The 24,520-nt window shown below is 38.6% G+C and overlaps 1 protein-coding gene across 1 annotated transcript in view; it reads right to left on the bottom strand.

The window, feature by feature from the left end:
• The window catches only part of LOC126776469 (atrial natriuretic peptide receptor 1), a 271,011-nt gene that overhangs the window by 169,297 nt on the left and 77,194 nt on the right, over nucleotides 1–24,520 (bottom strand). The window contains exon 3 of the mRNA XM_050499001.1: nucleotides 21,782–21,971. Coding sequence (XP_050354958.1) covers nucleotides 21,782–21,971 — 190 coding nt within the window. The remainder of the gene's footprint in view (nucleotides 1–21,781; nucleotides 21,972–24,520) is intronic.

Raw genomic sequence — 24,520 nt, 5'->3', positions numbered from 1 at the left:
TGGCAGCTTATCAAGTTGTTTTAAAGCTATTTCGACCCAAATAAGTATATTAATGCAGATTAATGTAATGTGTTCACGAAAAAATAAAGACAATAAAACCGAGATAGCCCAATGGATTTAAACACCAGGCTCTTAACCACGAGTCGCGTTTGCAAATGCGGATCATGAAGTTTTGTGAGATATTTTTATTTTTTAATCCTCTTGAGTAACGAGTGATGTTATAAGTTTAACGTGTTTATCTACATATGTCTACTTATGGCGTCGTAAGTAAACATAAGAAGACGAACTGAACTCTTAATTAGATGAACCAATTTAGGTTACTTATATATATATTCATTGTCTGTTTCTAAGGTAACTTAACACCTGTCTTATAGATAACAGCCGGGTGATAAACAAATTATAGAATAGGAATACGGACGAGCATATGGGCCACCTGCTGGTAAGTGGTCCCCAACACCCAGAAATGTTAACCATCGCTTACATCGCCAATGCGCCACCAACATTGAAAACTAAGATGTTATGTCCCTCGTGCCTATAATTACACTGACTCACGTTTTTTTTTTTTTACGCTGGAAAAACGCATTACGCGTTTCCCCCACGGGAACAGTGGGGGGGGTATGTGGGGCTCGCCGATGTCCGAGGCGCCAAGTGCGCCCTGAACAACGGAATACCCACTAAAAAAACCAGCGGTACCCTTTCCGTCATAACATGGAGCGCCACGGGATCGCTTGCGCATGCTACCGCGACGCTCTGACGGGTCGCCTGCGTATGCAGGCCTCCATTCTCTATGGGGATTACCAGGGTACTGAGAACCCCCTAGTCCCAGCGACGCCTATTGCGGCGGAGGGAGAAGGTGCACGTAGCGCCTCATTCTTCTCCCCAGTCTTCTTCGGCGGAGCAGGTTTACAGCGGCGTCCTCTTCCCGCTCCCGCTCCGCGGCCTCCTTCTGTGAAAATGTAATGTCGCAGACCATTTCCGACCAACACATCGCTTCCGAGCATCGCGTCGATGATGCTCGGCAAGGAGAGGTCTCCGCCGACAACTGCCGCCAGAGAAAGCCTCTGCCCCCACGCGGCACACTCGTTCAGGGTGTGTTGCGTCGTGTCGGTTGGCGCACCACACTCGTGGCAGGAAGGTGACATTTCCCGCCGTGCTATCTTGTGCAGGTACTTACTGAAGCAGCCGTGTCCGGTAAGTACCTGCGTTAACCTAAACGAGAGCGTGCCTCGTTTTCTTTTGAGCCAGCGATTTAAGTGGGGCCGTACCGCCTCCACTGTCGCCAGGCCCGCTGTGATCAGATCTTCCTCCCATCGGGCTATCAGGGCTTGCTGGGTTAGAGCCCTGATCTGCCCAACATCCGCCGACCCTGGACGGTCACCGCGGTCTCTCGCCTCGGCCCGGAAGCGGTACACCTCTGCGAGCACCTCCGCCTGGAGTTCCCAGGGCGGATCGCCCGCGAGGAGCGTCGCCGCTGTCCAAGACACCGTACGATACCCTCTTATCGCTCTTACCGCTAGGACCCTCTGCGGCCTCCGCAGGAGGGCCCGGTTGTGAGCAGTGAGCGCATCGACCCATATCGGGGCACCGTACAGTGCCATCGACGCCAGCATAGAGGCGCCGACATAGCGATCCCGGTCCTCCCACGTTGGGTAGGAGGTGACCCAAGGCGGCAGCTGTGTTGATGAGCTTCGGGCCGAGTTGCACGAAGTGCTGTCTGAAGCTCCATCGCCCGTCCAGGATCAAGCCCAGATACTTCATCTGGGCCTGCACCTTGATCACCGTCCTGTGGACGGTGATACTTGCCCCCCGAGGGGGCCTCTAGGTGGACCGTGGAAGAGGAGAGCCTCCGTTTTGGATATGGAGACTCCCAGGCCCAGCATTTCCATTCGGTCCACGGTCAAAGTTGTTCCAACTTCGGCCAGGCGGGCCGCCTCCCCAAAGTCCCATCCCGTCGCGGTAATGAGGGTGTCGTCCGCGTAACAGAACAACCCCATACCGGGAAGGACGGGTGCCTTCAGAAGCCAATCAAAACCGACGTTCCACAGAATTGGGCTGAGGACCGACCCCTGTGGCACGCCGCAGCCTACCCGACGCCGGACCAACTTCCCGTCGCCTCCTGCCCATACGACCTCTCTGTCCTGGAGGTACGCCTCCAACAGTCTCCTCAGATAGATTGGCACCCCTCGGTATCGGAGTGCCTCTCTGATCGTCTCGAATGGGAGACTGTTAATGGCGTTTGCAACGTCTAACGACACCGCCAGGACTACTTGCCCCTGGGCCACTGCTTCCGTGGTCCGAGTCTTCAAGGCGTTCAAGGCGTCGATCGTTGAACGGCCCGCCCTGAACCCGAACTGAGCCTCCGAGAGACCCGGACCGGCCTGGTCGAGGTGTTGAACGAGACGAGCTGCGAGAATCTTCTCAAACAATTTGCCCGTCTCGTTCAGCAGCACTATCGGCCTATATGCCGAAGAGGAGCCTGGTGCCCGCCCCTCCTTTGACAAGAGCACCAACTTCCCTTGCTTCCAAGGCTTCGGAAACTGCCCGCTGCGCAGACATTCGTTGAACAGCTCCCGAAGCCTTGTACCTAGGTATTCCAGGGCATCGCACAGAACACGCCCTGGAACACCGTCCGGACCCGGCGCCGTGTTTTTGGTCCTCAAGCGGCCGAGGGCCATCTCCATTTCTCGCTCCGTGATCAATGGTGGGGCTATTAGGTCTTCTATCACAGAGCGAGGGGCCATCTGTGGAGGGACAAACTCGTCTGGGTAGGGAAACAGTTCCCCGACCAGGCGAAGAACGAGCTCCGGCGGCAGCGTCTCCGTCACGGGGGTAGTTTGGGTGCGGAATTTTCCGCGAACCCCTCGATATGCTCGCCCCCATGGGTTTCGGTTGAGGCTCACCAGCAGCTCTTCCCTCGCCTTCTCTTTGGCCCGACTTATTGCCAGCTGCAGGTCCTTTTTTAGCTGGCGGTAAGCGGCCAAAAGCTGTCCCTCCAGGTCCACATCGAGGCCGTTGCGTCTTCGACAGCGGACGTAGGCCCGCCGCGCCAGATTGCACGTCGCCCGAAGCTCGGCTATTTCGGGCGACCACCAGTACACATGCCGGCGCTGGGCTCTGCGACGGGTCCTCGGCATGGCCGCATTGCAGACCTCTTTGAGGGCACGGCTAATGAGGCCCGCCAGCTCTTCCACGCTGGCACCCTCTCTCCGTCCCGCGGAACCCCACCGTTGCACAATGGCGGCCTCCTTCATTAGCTCGCGGTCTAACTGGCCAAGAGACCACCTCGGCAAAGTGGTCATCACCCTCTGGGGTTCCGCCAGCCTGCGAGAGGTAGAGATCTCGAATCGGATGTAACGGTGGTCCGACAGAGTCTCCACCTCTTCCTCTACCCTCCATTCCGACACTCTGCGTGCTACGACAGGTGTGGCGAAGAAGACGTCCACCACGGACCCCCCGTTATGGCGCACGCAGGTGTGAGCCTGCCCCTTGTTCAGTAGGGATAGGCCGGAGAGTAGTGCCCACACTTGGACAGCCCTTCCTCGCAGGTTCGTGGCGGGGTTGCCCCAGGCGCGTGACTTCGCGTTTAAGTCGCCGAGAACCAGAATAGGTTTCATCGACTGTCTGGCCACCGCAGCTCTGAGCGATCTAAGATATGACTCGAACTCTACCAAGCTGCGGTTAGGGGAGAAGTACGTTCCCACAACTACGTACTCTCCCCACTCCGCCACTACGTAGCCCGAGCCCCTCTCAGTGAGTAAGAAGGGAGGACCTGTTCCGTTGCGAGTGAGGACCGCCACGGTGTCGTCCAAGTCGCCTGCCCAATGAGGTAGGGGAGGGACGTAGTAGGGCTCGCAGGCCACAGCCAGGTCGATCTCCCACTCCGCCATAGACTGCAGCAGTAGGTCTTGAGCCCCGGCGCAGTGGTTTAGGTTCGTCTGAAGGAAGCTGAGTTCTGCTCTCATGACGACATTGCAGCTGCCTCCTCGGCCTGGTGCCGTCCGACATTGGAGGTGGTCTGTGTGCCTAAGACCACCTTACATCATGTGCCCGGAGGGATTTCCAGCGTCCGCGCACACTGCGCAGCGCAGCTTCCCCGTGCAGCCCGCCGATTCGTGGCCATCGACGCCGCACCGGAAGCAAAGTCCCGCACGTTCAGCCCTAGATGGGCAGAGTGCCTTGGTGTGGCCAAGACCCATGCACTTGAAGCAGCGCAAAGGACGCTGCTCCAAAACGTGTACCCTGGCTGAACTCCATCCAACCAGAAGACGACCGCTGTCAGACAGTTTTTTCGCCACCGCTATCGGACATGTCACACGAGCCATACCCATGTATCCGGGTCCGCGTGACATCTCTCCGCACCTAATCGCCTCAACGGGGCAACTCCCCTCACGAGCGACAGCGACGATTAACTTTTCCCTAGTGACGGAGTCGTCTGCCTAGACGACTCCGTCACTAGGGAATAGGATATAGAATAGGCCCGTCACCCTTAAGTCCACCTTCATTGTAGGGCGGACAACGTTAGCCACCCCATCCAAAACAGCGCGGAGCTTCTCGGCAAGCTTTTCTGCTTGGTCCGACTGCGCCCTAGGCAGCTCCAGGACTCTGGCACCCGTCCCAGAACGACGGACTTTAAGTCCGCCACAGATACCGAGGTCCTGAAGCTTTACACCCTACTCGGCTCGATCCAGGACGTGAGCGTATGTGACACCCTTTACTTGCGCCTCCGGTTGCAATGTTACGATCACTGCAGCCGTGCGAGGGGTAGCCAACTTCGGTTTCGGAGCTTGAGGTGCTATTGGCTCCATTGGCGCAGCTGTAGTGGAAAAAGGAAAAAGCTGTGGGGGAAGGTTTCTTTCCCTTCCTCCCCTTCTTTACTACGGTGGACCAGGACGACTCCTGGGCCTCCCGTGACTGAGACTCCGGCACTGACTCACTTACCCGTCAAACCGGAACACAACAATACCAAATACTGCTGTTTTGCGGTAGAATATCTGATGAGTGGGTGGTACCTACCTAGACGAGCTTGCACAAACCAACAACCAGTATATATTAACATATATAACACAATTTCAAAGCAATGCATAACTACATAACACACATACTCAGGCAAGAACTATTTTTAATCAGTAAGCAAGTGTAACGTTTCTATACAAACAAAGATTTTAGACTTTTGACTTTTTTTGAAAAATCGAACCTGCAACCTCGGAACGGAACGAACTCTGCTAATGGATCGCTTACCCTTCCAAACGGTACACAACAAAATCAATTGCTGTTCTAGAACGTATGATCATGGGTACTTAACCCATACGAATAGCCCTACTACCGAGTAAAACTTTTATTTTTAAAATTCGAAACTGTTTTATCAGGGAATTGATATTTAAATGACACCAATTCTACAAAATTTATATTCAAACCGACAAATTTATATCGTTATATATTTACAATTTCAGTTCAGGAATATGCTCCAAACCTTCTGCTCACAATAAGAGCAAGTCTTAGCCTGCAGTGGGACGTTTATAGACTTTACTTGCTATTCAGTTTCGGCACAAAAAAAATGGTGCTAAAAACTACACTCATATATATTCTTTATGTTTCCGTGGTCGAGACCGCGACAATTAATGCTATATATATTTTATAAAAATGGCACGGTCGTGGTTAAAAAACGAGTTTTACAAATGTACAATTTTGTTTCATATTCTGTGATATAAGCTTAATATATTTCTAGCTAGCTTTCGAATCCATTTCCTTAATATTCAGCAGATATTTTTAAGTCTTTCTATGAGTATTAGCCAAGTCAGACCTTAGGCTTCAATATATTATCCTAAGTTATAAGAAGAAATGATATTTTAAGTTGTTATAAAATATTTTATGTTGATGTCAACAACCAAGGCATATATCATAATATTGAACCTGGATCTTATTTCTCATTTATGTTTTTGATGGGATATCATTACTTTTTATACAGAAATTATGTAGTAATTTTTATCATTTTATTATAATTTTCAATTTATTAATTCTACTAGGAACACTTACTTATAGTGCCTGTAATGTAAGAATTAGCAAACAAAATAGATTACAACCAGTCTTTATGTGAATTTTAAGTTCTTCACGTGAATATATAACGAGTGGACCACCCTTAATTTTTTTTTATCGAGACATATCAGTTTTAAGGTTAAGTTTAAGTTTAAAGAAGAATTTATTTCTCATAAAGAATTACAGAAATTCACTTACATGAGAAAGTTACGAACTAATATAAAAATCTAAGCGTACAGTGTTACAAAAATTCATAAGAAAGATGCAGAAATTTTTCGACGATCGACTAGCTAGTCGATTCCATGAGGTGACACGGCGGGCGATATGTTTAACAAGCTTGTTAAACATGTCGCCCGCCGTGTCACCTCAGGAATACAAAAGTATGGATGCGGCATATTTATTGAAATCTGTTCAACATTTTATTTTATTATTATTTATATATTTTTTTAATATATATTTTCCTTTTTTTCCATTTTCTTTTTTTATTCTTCATTTTTTAGACAGTTTTTTTTTTTTGTTTTTAGAATTTTTTAGAATTATTGTTTTATCATTTATATATATTTATTGTACTATGTTGTTTGTTATATAAAATCTTAGACGTCTTTTGAAACTTGCCATAGATGTGGGCTCTTTAATGTCTCTCGGTAACCCGTTGTACAGCTTAGCTCCCTCGAAAGTAATATTTTTTTTTCCGTAATTAGTTCTAGGGATGCGCAAGGTAATATGATCTGCGTTACGCAATTGAATTCTTTGTATAGCTGATTTTGTTTTAAAATTTAAATTTGTGTGGATTTCTTTATTCAATATTTTTCGTACTAATATGCACGTTTTATAGGCATATGTTTTTTTTTTTTTTTTTTATAGAATAGGAAGGCGGACGAGCATATGGGCCACCTGATGGTAAGTGGTCACCAACGCTCTTAGACATTGGCATTGTAAGAAATGTCAACCATCGCTTACATATCCAATGCGCCACCAACCTTGGGAACTAAGATTTTATGTCCCTTGTGCCTGTAATTACACTGGCTCACTCACCCTTCAAACCGGAACACAACAATATCAAGTATTGCTGTTTTGCGGTAGAATATCTGATGAGTGGGTGGTACCTACCCAGACGAGCTTGCACAAAGCCCTACCACCAGTAAGTTTGAGCGATATTTACTATTTTAGTATTTTTATAAATTTTTTCAGATGATGTTAGGGAGTTGTAGTTAAATAACACTTCATTAAATTTATTTTGAGCGGTTTGTATTTTCTTAAGGTGTACTTTCGCCGCAGTCCCCCAGATCTCAATTAAGTAATCGATATGTGGTTTCACCAATGAGTTATATATCAGATATTTTACTTTTCGCGGTAAACATCGCGCTATACCACGAAGAGCTCCGGTCAAGGATGATAATTTTGATATGATTTTTTGGATGTGTGGTTCCCATGTCAGCTTATTATCGAGTATCAAACCATCAAACCAAGATATTTTTCCGACGTCTTTTTATTTATTTGTTCGGAATTAATAGTAGGTTCAGTGTAGGCTTTTATCTTCTTGTTTTTTTGCAGTAAATATTACATAATTTGTTTTTTTTTATATTAATAGTCAGCAAATTACGTTTAAACCATATATCAAGAAGTTGTAGGTCGTTCTGAATGTCGTTGATAATGTCAGTAATAGAGTAACCATAATAGTAAAGATTAGAGTCGTCGGCGTAGAGAGCCAAATCTCCTTTTAACCCAATAGTAAGTACCCAGTAGTATCAGTTTTAGTACTTACAACTACTTATGACTCTGAGCATTGTCGACTTAAGTAAGTATATAACTATATTATAATGTAAATTTAGCAAAAAAATATTCCTGCAAGATTATTTGATACATTAATGTTATTTGATTTTTGTTGTTTTAATAATGAAATTTATTTAAAAAATCGATTGAGATAAGATTAATATTAAAAGCCGAAATCACGATAATATTTTACAACTTATAAAAGGATAGTCTCTTAAGACCGCTTTGTTGTAGCCACAGTCGTTAAGATTATCAGCCTCACTGCCCAATCTCAAATTTCCCCCGCGTCTTATTACTAATAAAATTTTCAACGTCTGTCAAATGGTAGATTATTACTTTACTTAAATGTTACACGCCCTAAGCCTTTTCTGATGAGACGTTCTTTTTTAAAATACTATATTTTAAAACGTTTTTGTCTGATTATTTTCATCTGATATTCTAGATTAACTATGTAAATAATATCATTTCTAATTTATAAGTCTTCCAACTTAGATTAGCTAAGTACAAAAGGACTTAAGTCTACATGGACTTCTGTTTATATTTTCAACAAAACTTCTACTTAACATATTCGAGAAAAACATCCCAACTACTTACCAAAACAACTCAAACCATTTCGAACAATGACGACGGAAAATATAAAAGAAAAATATTCGTACGGATCACAGATTCTTCAGCAAAGTGACATGTTGAAAACACGTAGCAAGTTGAAGAGTTAAGTTAAGTAGGTGACCCAAATAATACGATAAACGCGTCGTGTCATAGACAACTATCCTAATAATTTAGAAGCAGGTTAACCATGTTATATCTTTAAAACAGGATATCGTCTTGTAGAGTTTATAAATAAATTATAATCAAATTTAAAGCGTAACTACGGAAAACATATACTTTATACTTATAAACATAAAATATTAGAATAAAATACACGATAATTAAAAAACACAAATTAAGTTCTATATATTTATATTTAACGTCATTAAACTTATACTTGATCAATTTATATTGTATTTGATTTGTATAACAGTATTCATTAGTGTTAGGAGGCTATTACTATATTTCGTTTAACAGCTCATCAAAACTCTTTTTTACATGTCACTCATATCTTGTTTTGCCGGGCCGGTTAGGTTATTTAGTAGATACTTGCCTTTCACGCCGAAGGTTATGGGTTCAATTCCCACCCAGGACAGACATTTATATGCACGAACATGTCTGTTTAATTATTTATATAAGTATGTATTTACAGAAGAAAAGTAGTATATATAGTATATCAGTTGTCTGGTTTCCATAGAGATCTACTTAGTTTGGAATCAGATGGCCGTGTGTGAATAATGCCCCAGGGTGTCCCAGTATATCTATCCTTAATATAATAAATTATTTGTATTTTCATTTTATTAGTTTCTAATTCCGTCCATTGAAACCGGTGGTAGAGCTTTGTGCAATCTCATCTGGGTAGGTACCACCCACTCATCAGATGTTCTACCGCAAAACAGCAGTACTTGGTATTGTTGTGTTCCGGTCTGAAGGGTGAGTGAGCCAGTGAGCCAGTGTAATTACAGGCACAAGGGACACAACATCTTAGTTCCCAAGGTTGGTGGCGCATTTGCGATGTAAGCGATGGTTAACATTTCTTACAATGCCAATGTCTATGGGCGTTGGTGACACTTACCATCAGGTGGCCCATATGCTCGTCCGCCTTCCTATTCGATAAAAAAAAACCAAACCTCATGGTTAACGCACATGAAAGAATGTTGGCGCCATTTAAGTACAACAGAATGTGTGTTGCCGCCATTATCTGCTAATAAATAGGAGTGTACACTCGTACTGTATTAACTAAACATCAAACGTCAACTTCAATACAGTTTGTTTTAAAAACTAAAATCAAAGTATGTTTTAAGTAAGGTCGTTGTACTAGACAAGATAAAATTTAAAGTTACCATCGGCTCGGAATATAGAATCTACCGAGAAAAACCATAAAGAAACTTAATAGTTAACTTCTCCAGAAATTAATTTACATAGATAAATAATTAATTAATTAAATCATTACTCTACGTTTTTTATCATATTTTGTCAAGAAATACTCGAATATGAGAACTTCTGTATCACAATCAACCGAAGCCATACAAAACTAAATACGGCTCTATTCTCTTTAAAATTTTGGACTCTTTGATTATTATATTTTTAATTTAAGCAAGAAACCAAATAATTCGATAACTGCGAATAGTCCCAACCTTTACCCAAAGGTATAACGCTGGTAGAAATAAAAGCCACTTCATACAGATTCAATAAACAACTATCAATGAAGTCTAGAAGGTTACCCTCGCACCTTGCACGCAAAGACGTCGTTCCTGCTCCCGGATTCATGATTCATTCGTCATAACAAATTTGCTGTCCCATCGGATTATGAGTGAGGGAATATAGAGTGCATTTGGGCATTATAATACACATATGTCCAGCGCAATAAGCTAGTCTTTGAAAGTAGTTATCATATCTGAAAAAAGGTTAATCTCGTAGTTAATGGTTATGAACAAAACTGTGTCCACCGGTGATAAGGTATATTAATTTTTTCACAAACTTCTTCAATGGCCTTGCAAGTAATGATTTAAAATACACATTTTAATGGTTAAGGAGATATAAAACATTAAGTGGAGACTAATTACTATTCCCGAGATTTTTGCGAAAATATTTCATAAAATATATTTAATATTGAAACAGAATTTATTTCTGAGTACTTTAATGATATGATTATGTAAATTTAAGTTCTCAAAGCGAAGGAATATTTATGAGAAAATGTTTTTAGAGTTTGTGATATTTAAAAGATGAAACATTCTGAAAATAAAGTAAAAATATTTGCAAAGAGCTTCAGTCCAGTCACTATATACAAATATATGTATATAGAAGATTAAGTTTTGTGTAAATAATTTCAAATTAAGCTTTTCAAAAGCTTAATTACTAAAACAACAAACATAACAATAAAAATCAGCTTTCTCGGTTCACAAGCACTTATTTGCCATGTCGACGTAATGTCCGGGTTATTTGACAAACAATAAAATGTTACGTAACATGAATTTAACATTACGCTTAACTAAAAAAGTGACAATTTATAACGTCTTCATAATAGTATTTATTGTTGCAAAAAATAAAATAAATTGAAATGCAAAATGTGATTTGACAATGCATGTTTTATTGAAATGTGAAAATGGTATTTGTAATTTTGCCTACAGATTTCTTGATAATTTAGGCTATGATCTAATAATAAACCCTTACTATATACTATATATTGGATAGTTGACGTTCTATGGGCTTTCGTCCAGCAGTGGACGGCAAAGGGCTGAAAAAAAAATACTATAAATATTGTGTAGCGATTGTATAATCACTTTTTCTTCTTTCCTTTCATTTATTAATTAGGCCGTTAACATTTTATTTGTGAAAAATACGGTATAAATTTATTATATATTCTAATAATGTTTTTAAAAACAACATATAATGTTAGAACGTATTATTTGTACCGCTTGCACAAATGAGCATTATTATCCGCGGTATCCACCCTCTAGTCCAAACATGACATAGAACCAAGCCTTCGTTTCGACATACGTGTTGTACAATAGGTACCTCATCCCCGTAATCAAGGAACATACGTAATTCTGGACCAGATGTATCTAAGCCTTTAGATTAATTTCGGACAATCGTCATTTAAAATTTCAAACTTTATACACATTTAAGTAAATAATTTGCATTGAAAACTAAAATTTACCAATCAAAATTTAAAGAAAACATTTAAAGACAAGAATGTTATCATGATTTACCCATTGAATCGCAATTTAGACTATATAGAATATATTATTAAGTTGAAGAAATCTAAACTTCTTATTAGTTAATGTTATAATAATGTAATTATAGTTTATTTACTGTGTTAGTAAAATTAATGTCCGAAATCTTTAAAAACAAAAAATCTTATAAAAGGTCCTTTTCGAAAATCTGGTGACTCAAGAACTGCTTATTTAGCTTACAACCAAGCGATTGGACCCAATGCTTTGGCTTTTTAATGAAGGCTAAAATTTTATTGATAATATGTTCGTTAAAATCTTATTATACTTTATTCAAATTAACTCTTAAGATCACTTTAAAATTATCATTTTTCAAGTTTAAGTTTTACAGATTATTCTACCAAGAAGAACCGGCAAGAAACTGTGGTTACACTTTTTGATCGATTGTAAGATTATATTTTAGTTTCACGGAATAATTAATCAAAAAAATCAATGTATCAAATATTTTTATATCTTATATGAAAATCAAAAAACATTAACTCGCATCTATTTTATCATCCTTATAGTCTTGTAAGGAATTAATTACTGTATATATTATTACTTATTAATTAATTAATTAATAATTCTTCATATAAAATTACTTTACTGTTACCCGTAAACTTGCTGGGACCCATGTCATATATAAGGCCAACACGCCGTCTTATCATTACTTATTTTACAAGGTCGTTCTTAAGTCTTTGTATTCCGTATTATGGATGATAAATAGAGCTCCCACTAAAACCCTACACTGCCTTAGTTAGACGACAATCAGTAATTCAAAACACCTTAAATCCATTATTATTATTTTTTTGAATTATGTAATTATAAAGGTGTTTATACCTAACTGACCGCTAGATAAGATATAACGTACATTGAGTATTTTTCCCAAAAATTTATATAACCTATGTGAGTTTGCATCCTTTGATACCTACATCTTAGACCAAGTATTTTTAATTTAAATAATAATATAATTGTCATTCATTTAAAAACAAGCAGATGTAAAACATATTCTTATTTTGAAAATCACTTACATGTTTACTTTAATATGGTTTGATCTTATTATAAAATAGGAACGCAGATAGCACCTGGTAGTAAGTTGTCCTGCAAGTAATAATTATCATGTCTTGACAACGCCAAACTAACAAGAGGGACCAGAATGCTAATTGAATACTGAAATAATAATGAACACGTCAAATGAAAATCTACCATACTGCCAACCCAAATTGAAGTTGGAAGTGAAAGAAACATCAAACATTCTCCTCAAAAGGTATACCTTAGCCAAGCACTTGGTCATTTATAGGAACACAGATTATATGTACACGTGCCTACACACAAGCACTAACTCCAAGAAAAACGACATAAAACTTTTCTAAATTTTCCTAAATACAATATGTATTATAGATCTAGAAAGAACTCCATTGAGTTCAATTGGGTACTTGGTCCCTTACAATGTTGACCAATCGCCAATATTGGCTTAGGACGTGTACAATTACATGAGTATTATTAAAGTAGTTTCTATTTAAATTATTCTCCATCTATTCATATATAAAAGGTTATTTTTATATATAAATTATCGTATATAGAAATTAATTTAAAAAAAGTTATTTGATTAAGACTCGCATCCGAATATGATTTGATTTATAATTTGCAGGTTTAGTATTTACAAATATTTATAAAAGTTGCCTGTTAACTTGTTACAGCTATTATGCTTTCCTACACCAGTGAAACAAAATTAATTAAAATCACTTAATAAGCACATGAAAAATCAGTGATGCTTGCTCGGGTTGAATTTTCAGTTAAGACTACTAAGTTCTCGACTCATAATAGAATTTCTACATCATGAATTAGCTAGTAAGAATCGTGAAGGTAGGTGACGATTGAGAGGAGGCTTGATGGGAAGTCAATATTTGAATTGGGACTCACTACAGCTTGAGTCAAACAACGATAACATACCCTCGCCCGAGATCTACGCATTTTATAAGTTAAATTGTAATTAAAACACAAAATAAATGATAATAAATAATCTATTTTATTAATTCATGTATTTCTTTCGGTTATCAAAACAATATCACAACAATTTTTTTATTTATGCAAAGATTCTTTAAAATAATAATATTGGCTTAATTATTATTTGAAATACACTTTGCTCCCTGTAGGGGGTAAATTACATTTACGTGACTTTTATCATCGCCGCGTTAGTATTATGATAGTAATAAAAGACGAGTATTAGTAATTATACCCGCTATTAAATTCGTTTAGCGATAAAATGATCGTATATTAAGTATTTATTTGTGTTATAAGTGTAATAAAAAAATTAGATTGTATTATACATTTCTGAATTAAGTAAAATTACTTCATCTAACTACTACACATGGAGACCTATTTATAAGGTTATACAAAATAATATTATTTTACATTAATTATAATTTGTATGTACCATAACTTAATGTTATGATATATACAAAATAATAATAATAGCTACTGTACAAATCGTGACCACCGTGAATGGTCGCAAGAATGCTAGCATCACTTTAATATTCAACTCTGTTGTTGCAAATACCTATGGGCGGTGGCAGACACTTTCCATCGTGAGCACCTTACCGGTTTGCCCCATTCTTACATTAAAAAAAAACATTGAATAGCAATCACAATTATTTGAATTATCCGTCAATAGTAAAGACGTGGTGTATTTTAAAAATGTTTATTAATACAAAACTATAATTACGATTCAAAATTCAAACATGATATTTCAAATAGAAAATAAAACTTTTAATAAAGAGAGATGAAATTTATTATATCGTCTAATATATTTTCCAATAAAGTTTCCTGTCTTCTCATAACAAACATGTTTGAAACAAGAGATTTCTGACATTTATTCAAGTTGATGCCTTTAGGGAAAACAATAAAATCTGAAAGCAATTGTTGCATAAAACAATGTATAATATTTGTATATTCAATAAATATTTATGTATGTTTACAATTGTTTTATATATTATTTTATATTTCAATAATAAAGAAACTGGTATATTTGTTAAAACGCGTTATATTCGAGATTTACCAGTCCCACGTTTTTCTTTAAATAGACCATTTATAGAAGAAATTATAGACTATATTTATCGCACTATGACTTATGAAGTTATAAAGTGAGTAAAAAGGGCGTGCAGTAGCTAGTTATGATATACTCTAAATAAATAAAAAACACACATATTTAACATTAAACTACAACCATATTAATAACATAAATTAACATCAATCAATCAATCAACAGCCAATCGTTGTCCACTGCTGAACATAGACCTCTCCCAAGGTACGCCAAAGCTCCCTGTCCTCCGCCTTCCGCATCCAGTCGGTGCCCGCCACCTTCTTAAGGTCGTCGGTCCACCTGGCTGGAGGGCGCCCTACGCTGCGCTTGCCGATTCGCGGTCTCCACTCTAGGACTCGTCTGCTCCAACGGCCATCGGTCCTACGACATACGTGACCAGCCCACTGCCACTTCAGCCTGCTAATTTTGCAAGCTATGTCGGTGACTCCGGTTCTTTTCCGGATAATCTCATTTCTGATCTTATCCTTCAAAGATACTCCGAGCATAGCTCGCTCCATAGCACGCTGAGCGACTTTGAATTTGTGGACTAGTCCCGCAGTTAGTGTCCACGTTTCGGCACCGTATGTCATGGCAGGTAAGACGCATTGGTTGAAGACTTTCGTCTTCAAACATTGCGGTATAGACGACTTGAGGACTTGACGAAGGTTGCCAAATGCTGCCCATCCCAAGCGAATTCTTCGATCGGCTTCCTTCTCGAAGTTGTTCGTACCGACTTGTATTATCTGTCCTAGGTAGGTATATTCACTAACAACTTAGAGAGGTTTCCCCTCGACGTATATCGGTCCCGGCACGACATGCCTATTGAACATGACCTTGGTCTTGTCCAAGTTTATACCGAGACCGACACACCGGAAAGACTCGCCTAGGCTACGCAGCATTTCGGTGAGTTGTTCCAGCGACTCTGCTATGATGACGATATCGTGGGCAAATCGAAGGTGTGAGATGTACTCGCCGTTTACATTGACTCCATACCTAGTCCAATCCAGCGTTTTGAAAACGTCTTCCAACGCGTTGGTGAACAGTTTCGGGGATATTACATCCCCCTGTCTCACCCCTCTGCGCAGTTGGATCGCCTTCGTCTTACAGTCCTGGATGTGGACAGTCATTGTAGCGGTGTTGTACAGACATCTCAGTACCTCGATATATCTCCAATCGATATGACATCTCTGCAATGAGTCGAGCACTGCCCAGGTTTCGATGGAGTCGAAGGCTTTCTCGTAGTCCACAAATGCCATACACAGCGGCTGATTGTACTCTTCGGTCTTCTGCACAATCTGCCGAACAGTATGGATGTGGTCCACGGTGCTGTAGCCTGATCGAAAGCCGGCTTGCTCTGGGGGCTGGAACTCGTCAAGTCGTCTGGCGAGACGGTTCGTGACGACTCTTGAGAACAGCTTATACACGTGACTCAGGAGGGAGATTGGTCTGTAGTTTTTCAAGAGGGTTTTATCACCTTTCTTGAAAAACAGTACCACCTCACGCCCGCTCCACGTTTCCGGGGTCTTGCCATGTTGGATGACGGAATTAAAGAGGCTTGCTAGCTCTTTCAGGACCGGAGTCCCGCCTGCCTTAAGCAACTCTGTTGTGATTCCGTCATCTCCCGGAGCTTTGTTGTTTTTAAGCTGTTCTAGAGCCGCCCTAATCTCTCCTTGGTCAACGACCGGGAGCTCCTCGGAGTAATGGCGCATAAGAGGGGCGCGCTGGTCATCAATACTGATTCCCACGGGTTTATGCGATCTTGAAGATTTAAATTAACATGCGATTGCATAAGTAAAAAAAAAACAATATTTAAAAAAAATATATTATATTATGGTAGCCGTACGTAACAAACAGACTTTTGCAAGTATAATATTAACTAAATAAAATATATGATAGTTTTAATTAATCATTAAACGAGATGTATCGAACATGATATTAATTATTTTAATACTTATATAATATAATAGAAAAAGAAAACATGACAAAAGTTGTCGAGGTAAAGTCAATCATTATTTTATCAGAAATTCATTATATCTGAACAAAATTGAGACAAAATGCGACGTATGTACATTATATAATGACCTCGTTGCTCACTAACTTTTTTACTATAGCAAAAAATATTTATAAATTCTATTAAAAAAATCATTAGAAGTAAAAATTTTATTCCATACTATATAATACTTTAAGAATTCATTTGAACAAAACAAAGCTACCTAGAAAAATCATCTACATTTACAATTAAATTAATAACTTAAAAATTTAATTTGAGTCTTGAAGTCGTAGTTGAATGTGCCACTAACCTTTAAAACTAAGATGTTATGTCCCTCGTGCTTGTAGTTACACTGGCTCACTCACCCTTCAAAGCGGAACACAACAATACTGAGTACTGTAGTAGCATGTAAGGAAGCCTTAACACAAAAAAACTTATAATACAGCTTAATTTCCAAATTACTAGAATCTTTTAAAGATTTATATAAATGAAAGAGTAGAACATATTGCGCTCAACAATCTGAAAATGTAATCAACTCCAAATAATGGAACGGCGAGCGAATAATGTTCAACCTTAGCTAGCAAATACGATGGAATTTACATGTGATCAGATACCAGTTTATTAAGTCCTTGTATGGCTTCTGCACAAATGGATACATTATTGGAATTGAATCGGAGATAAATTGAGTACCTTCATGTATTGATTGATAGTCGAATTTAATCTCGTATTAGACGTTCTAAGATGGAGAATATTTTAGATTACATTTTTGGTTACAGGATCAAATAATGTAAAGCTGCTAACGGCTCCGAAAACCGGCAATGAATTCTCTGGGCACTCCTTTTATCCAATGAAATACATAGGTTAGTTAATTATTCAATATAGTTTTATGTGACAATAGACGAAACCAATGATTGATAAAAAGACGCAAGGATTTTTTTAACAAGATTTAAGTGACCTATTATTAATTTCAAAATCCTCAAAAAATCACTTAGACCCTAAGCTGACAAAAATATATGAAAATGTATTTATGTAATCATATCATGTACGCACACTTACTCAGATGTATATATACACCTGTCAGTAATAGTCTGAAACCGCAGATTGAAAACGTCAAAAACAGAGAGCCTATCGAACCACATCGTTTTTGGTGATTGTTTGAAATAACTTAAGTAAATATAATACGCGACACAATTAAAAGGTCCGTAACATTTCACTCAGACATTGCATATAGAAATGAAAAATACAATAATCGACCGTGTAATTTAAGTCATGTCATTATATTATATCTTTAAAAAAAAAAACGACAAAAAACCTTATCTAGATTTAAATTTAAACCAAATCATCAGAGCCGTCTGCGAGATAGGTAAATTGGTCATTTAATAAAATCTTTTTACTATGCTGCGTCAGACGGTCTAAAAGTTAGACAACTTTTGTGAACTAACTTCCTCACTCTCAAAATCCAATTGAACTGCGATGCGACGTGACTGGAGAATTGGTGTAAGACAAACCATTTTACGGAACATCACTGGGTCTTCGGGTCGAGGAAATTTGACGTGATACAGAGAACTTCTGGACACAAAATTCAATTACCCGGCATTCGAAACTAGGACGTTAGGATCTGCAAACAATGCATTAAACCGTTCTTTTTTCTGAATATATCTGAATATGTCTGTCTGTAGGTTGTAGAGATAAAACAAGAACCAATATAAGTTTTCATAAAACGTAATGAAAATATTTGTCAAACACAAGCTAATCAACTAAAACTAGTTTGATGTATCGCCAACATATAGTAAAAATGTAAAAAATAAAATTATTAATAAAAAGAAATATCTAAACTGATCAATAATATTCATGTTATATGAATTGTCATATAATTATTTAAACCGTTCATTCAAACCGTCATTAAAAAGATATCAAGCACAGCGCCAATGGATTCTAAGAATCTAAAGTTAAAAATATACAGTAAGAAAAATAAACCTTATAGTAGTACATTTTGGGTACACTTTAACACACTGAAATATTTATATGAATAAGAAAATTAGCCAATCAGAGATCTTAACAGATCTTATCTGTTACTTTATATAGAACGTTGACTGTATGTAACGTTTTACATGAAACCTTCAGTGATCAACGAACATATTAACAAGATGAAATATTACAAAAATTGACCTTGTCAAATTTGATCAACAAATAGGTTTACTGGTGGTAGGGCTTTGTGCAAGCTCGTCTGGGTAGGTACCACCCACTCATCAGATATTCTACCGCAAAACAGCAATACTTGATATTGTTATGTTCCGGTTTGAAGGGTGAGTGAGCCAGTATAATTACAGGCACAAGGGACATAAAATTTTAATTCCCAAGGTTGGTGGCGCATTGGATATGTAAGCGATGGTTGACATTTCTTACAATGCCAATGTCTAAGGGCGTTGGTGACCACTTACCATCAGGTGGCCCATATGCTCGTCCATCTTCCTATTCTATAAAAAAAAAGGTCGTCATTCCATCCGATCTAACTACGTACTGCAATAACTATTCAATACTTTCATAAATTCTCGATTAGGTAAGCGGTATGTACAACCTTACTATTCTGCTTGTTACTAATGTCTGCATGTATACACTACCACTTACCATAACCACCTTTTTTTTAACGCTGGAAAAACCACGGGAACAGTAAAGGGGTATGGCTAAAGTAGGGGTGGGGCTCGCCAGTGTCCAAGGCGCCGAGTGTGCCCCGAACATCGGAATATCCACTAAAAAACCAGCGGTACTCTTTTCGTCTTAACGAAAAGCGCCACAGAATCACTTTCGCATGCTACCAAACCTTCCTCACCTAACCTAACCTTCAGTCTTTGGGTAAAGTATTTGTAAGGAACATTTGGAGTCCTATTCGTATAATATAATAATATGAATAAGCGTTTATGGGTTTGATAGTGGTTGCATGTCTATTTATGTGCATTTGGCATATTCGTAACGACTGTGATTTACCTTTGGACCACAATGCAAATGAATAATCTGAGGAACAGATAGACTAGATGGATATCAAATGTGCTAGATAAAATAAGTTATACTAACAAAATTCATATGGGATTTCATTACTTAAAGTAAATTAATTACTATTATGTTATTAACCTCTCACAAAAAATATGAATGATAAAAATTCGAATTTCCCTTTTACGTCTTAAATGTTTACATACAAATGTATAAATAAACTAAAATATATAAAATAGTACAAAGTAGTATAAATAAATAAAATAGTCAATCTATGAATTTACCATGATTTGCATTTATTTGTGTTTTTTTTTCATTCAGATTTTTTTTTATCATTAATATGTATTTACTTGTTTCATTTCTCAAAATAAATAATAAAAAAATTGACTAACCCAAAATGAAGGTCGACACTGTTTATTTTATTGTTTTTCCAGCTAGCTTCGTATATTTGGTAGCTTTATATTAAATTTAATAAAAATAAACAAAAGAGCGTATAACAGCTTACTTGAATAAAGAATATTTTGTTTTCGAGTCATAAGCATTCATGGAAATCCACGTATCTTATGTTACTCCAAATCTCCTCTGATTTGGGGTCATTTAACCGCCATTTCAGTTCATTTTATCCGGACCTTAGATAACCCGAACAAATGGATGCATTAACTTATCAAACATTTCAGGATCACTTGAAGGGCTAGCAAATCTTGCTGGGTTTTATGTGAATTTAAATGAACAGGATGTACAAAATTGTTCAAAGAAGAATGCTTATTTAGGCCAACTGAAGGCAGTACTTTGGAAGGAAATGGTTTTGAGCTTTAATTGTATTGTTTAGTATAAATAAAAACAATTTTTGCTTGTCGGGTTTTTTTCGTTAGTCTTAATTGCCCGGTGATAGTTTTCATTTAATATAATAATTGGTCGTACTCGCAAAATTCCACTTGAATAAAGAATATATTGATTTCGTTGCATTGTCATTTGAATTTAATTCTAACATAAAAAAAAAAAACAAAAATAAAAATCATTCAATCATAGTTTGTGCAAATAAGAAAAGATAATCAACAGAAACGTCAACAATTTAATGATTAGATAATCAGCGGAAGGATTAACATTAATGCAATATTATTTAAATCGCAAAATAAAATACATGACCTTTTAAATAATACTCTGGATCGTCGTACGATGGAAATACAGATAACATATGAAACATTTGTCTTTATAATTTTTTTCTCATAGGCCACCTGATTGCCTGGTCATCACCTATAGGTATACACATTGGCGATGTAAGAAATATTAACCATTCCAATCGCCAAAGCGCCACCAACCTTTTGAACGCAGATGTTACGTCTCTAGTTACACTGGCTCAATCAGCCTTCAAACCGGAATGCAACAATACAAAGTATTGCTGTTTTGCCAATATCTGGTGAGTGGATGGCACCTACACACATAGCTGGCAGGCTTTCTCATAGTCCTACCACCTAAATATACCGTAAAAATATAAATAAGTATATACTACTCTTTGTATTTTACACATCGATCATAAAAAAGAACAATTAGATTTGAATCAAGGTGACACATTCTCATATCAAGAAATAACCTGAATACGTTCATTACATTTCCTACTCTTTGTAATGTTAATACAATGTTTTTTAATAATATTGTTAAGCTTTTATGATTTGAAACTAAGAATAAAATCTCATATATAATGGTATAAGTGACGTCTGACTTCAGCATCAGAAATAACCACGAATCGTTTTGAAAACCTCATGGTAAGTATTGATGTGGTCCCGGTTCTCAAATAATACGCTAGACCTAGCATGTGTTTTAAGCAGTTTTAATTCGGACTTTTTGCACGGACTCTAGATATTTTCGCTGCAATGATTCGTAATAAAAGAAAACGAGAAACTAAGGCGCTTGAAAGTTGCCTACGACGTCAATATACTGACGTCGGCATTTAAAACAGACCACAACAGTTCAATTCTATAATAAGCATTGTGACGCGACGTACGGCGTGACACTTTAAGAAGCCGATGGTGTTTAGAGACCACAGGCTTAAAGACGCCAGCTGACGTCATAGGTAACCTAACAACATTTGAAAACAGGTAATATAAAAAAACTTACCCAAAGCATAGTCACAAGACGGCCCAAAGAAGACGTGTGCGCAATCATTATACGCGTCGATGGCTGAAATTACTGCATACGCAGCATCGCAATCCGTGACGTCATACGTCATCCACTCAAACGATAGCCACGACGGGAAGGCATCGCGGACCGAATCGTGCTGCAATGCCAACTCTAGTACTGGTTCCACCTGACAGAAAAAAAAAAACAATTTTTGGCTTAACTGCAAAGTAAATATTATTATGCTATTACTATATAAAAACGGCTTTAATTTTATTTTAAGAATAATTAAATAGTATTTAGTGTAGAAGGTTAACAAATGGTTTCCTTACAATATTATAATTTTTGCTTTGTCAGCGAATAAAACCTTAGTTAACCTTCAATTTAATAATAATAAAAAAATTACAATTTAGTAGTAAATTTAATATCATTGTAGCCAAAGCTTTCATTATTATGTATTTCAAAACCGCTATTATGACGATTACATTGCAGTATATTTATTTAATATTAAATAATAAACAAAAAAGACAATTATCAACTTACGACAAGAAAAATAATTTAATCACCCCAAGGCTGTGTCTTAATGAAATTAATAATTCATTATTAAGGACAATGTATACCTACGCATTTTTAATAAAATTCCTCTGTAATTGAGCCGCCGCTAAGCAAGCTTCAATTTGTTATTAAAAATAATCTCATTACTAACGCGATGGTATCAGAAAGATTAAATATTCACTGGAACTCATTTAAGATCTAATTAGTGTGAATTAATACATTTTTTAATGTATTTTAAAACTGCTACTATAATATAGCTTTTTCTTCAATCATTCAAAAGTACATAAAACATTTATTCCGGTACCACCATTCGCGGTGCGACAAATGAAGCCGAAATTCGCGCGGTGCAGTTTTCAAGCCACGGGCAGTTGCTATCAACGTCCAATTATATTATAGACCGTGAGCGAAATATTATAGTTAAATATAAAAAAAGTAACAGCCTGTTAATGTCCCACTGCTGGACTAAGGCCTCCTCTCCCTTTTGAGGAGAGGATCATCATTACATTGACATTGCTGGTGTGTAGTAGTTTTCCCGTTCAAAATAATTTTTTTTTATATGTCCGGGATGGCAAATGACTCTACTCCACCTGATGGTACAGTACAGTCGGGAAGAATGTTCTGTACTAGCCGTCACCGCCTTGCCGGCCCGCAAGATGCCTCTTCACGCCTCGTTTGAAGGAACCCGGGTTGTAAGAGGAGGGGAACACGTGAGCTGGTAAGGAATTCCATTTTTTGGTAGTGCGACAAAGAAAGGAGTTGCCAAATTTCTTTGTGCGCGATGGAATTGATGTCACAGTTAGGCGGTGACATCGAGAACCAGCTCGCGTGGACTTAAGAAGGAAGGGGGAAGCAGGAATCAGAGAGAATAATTCCTCAGAGCACTCGCCGTGATACAGTCGATAGAAAGCGCTCAGTGCTGCTATCTCACGACGCAATTGTAAAGGTTCCAGAGTATTTGTGACCTTTACGTCGCCAATAATGCGTACTGCACGTCGCTGCAACCGGTCCAAGGCCTCCAGTAGGTACTTAGCGGAGCCATCCCAAAGGTGCGAGCAATATTCAACGCAAGACCGTACCTGTGTTTTGTATAACAGGCACAGTTGTTGTGGCGTGAAAAAACGCCGCACCTTGTTCAGAACTCCGAGTTTCCGTGAAGCTGTTTTTATAATAGCCTCGATGTAATCCCTTGGACTAAGGTCGCAGCGGACGTCCATCCCCAGCATGGCGATTTTGCTTTGTATCATCAGCGGTGTGCCACAGAGGGAGGGATGAGGGTAAAATGGTGACTTTTTCGCTGTGAGAGCGCACACCTGTGTTTTCTTGGCATTAAACTCAACAAGATTATCAGAACCCCATTTGGCGATGAGCTCTAATGTCCTATCGAGTTCAATAACAAGATTCTCCCGCCTCTCCTCAGTTTCCGCCCGCCCAGCCACTGCGCGTCCGTGGTATCCACCATGCACTGTACTATCATCTGCATAGCAATGTATGTTCCCAAGAGAGAGCATATCATTGATATGCAAAAGAAAGAGGGTGGGAGATAGCACAGATCCCTGGGGGACCCCAGCATTCACTACATAGAATTGTGAAGCGCAACCATCTACTAAAACACGAAGGCTACGCTTGTGTAGGAAGCTGGCAATCCAGGTGCATAGCTGAGCAGGCAGACCATATGCCGGTAGCTTGGAGAGAAGACTTCTCTGCCAGACCCTGTCGAAAGCCTTGGAGATATCGAGGCTGACAGCCAACGATTCTCCATGCTTGTTTTTGGGAACCGCTTGCACATTAGCTCTTCTCCAAGCCTCCGGCAAATTAAAGGAAGAAATAGAGAAGAACACAATGTAACGTGGAAATCATCTTTATATCTTCACTTCGCTCGGTAACATTTGCAGTCCGCGCCGCCGGTTGTTGCTGCCCATGGCATGCTTGGTAAATTTCCATACATTTATTTCAGTCGCAAGACACGTCGCCATTCGCAATGTGCGAATATTCGTTTTGGCGAATTTCCCGCCAGGCTGTCAAAATTATGATTTGAGAATATACTAACAGAGTCGTAAGTCATCCTTGTATGTAGCAATTATATATTTTGACATTTTAAATGAACGAATTCATTTTATTTTAGATATATTTCGATTCAAAAAAAGTAGATATTGTGGAACCAAATGTTGCACAATATCTTAATAT

The sequence above is a fragment of the Nymphalis io genome, chromosome 20, assembly GCF_905147045.1.
Source record: "Nymphalis io chromosome 20, ilAglIoxx1.1, whole genome shotgun sequence".
Taxonomy (NCBI): Eukaryota; Metazoa; Arthropoda; class Insecta; order Lepidoptera; family Nymphalidae; genus Nymphalis; species Nymphalis io.
The sequence above is the reverse complement of the archived record's forward strand: the minus strand, read 5'-3'. Positions and strand labels throughout refer to the sequence as shown.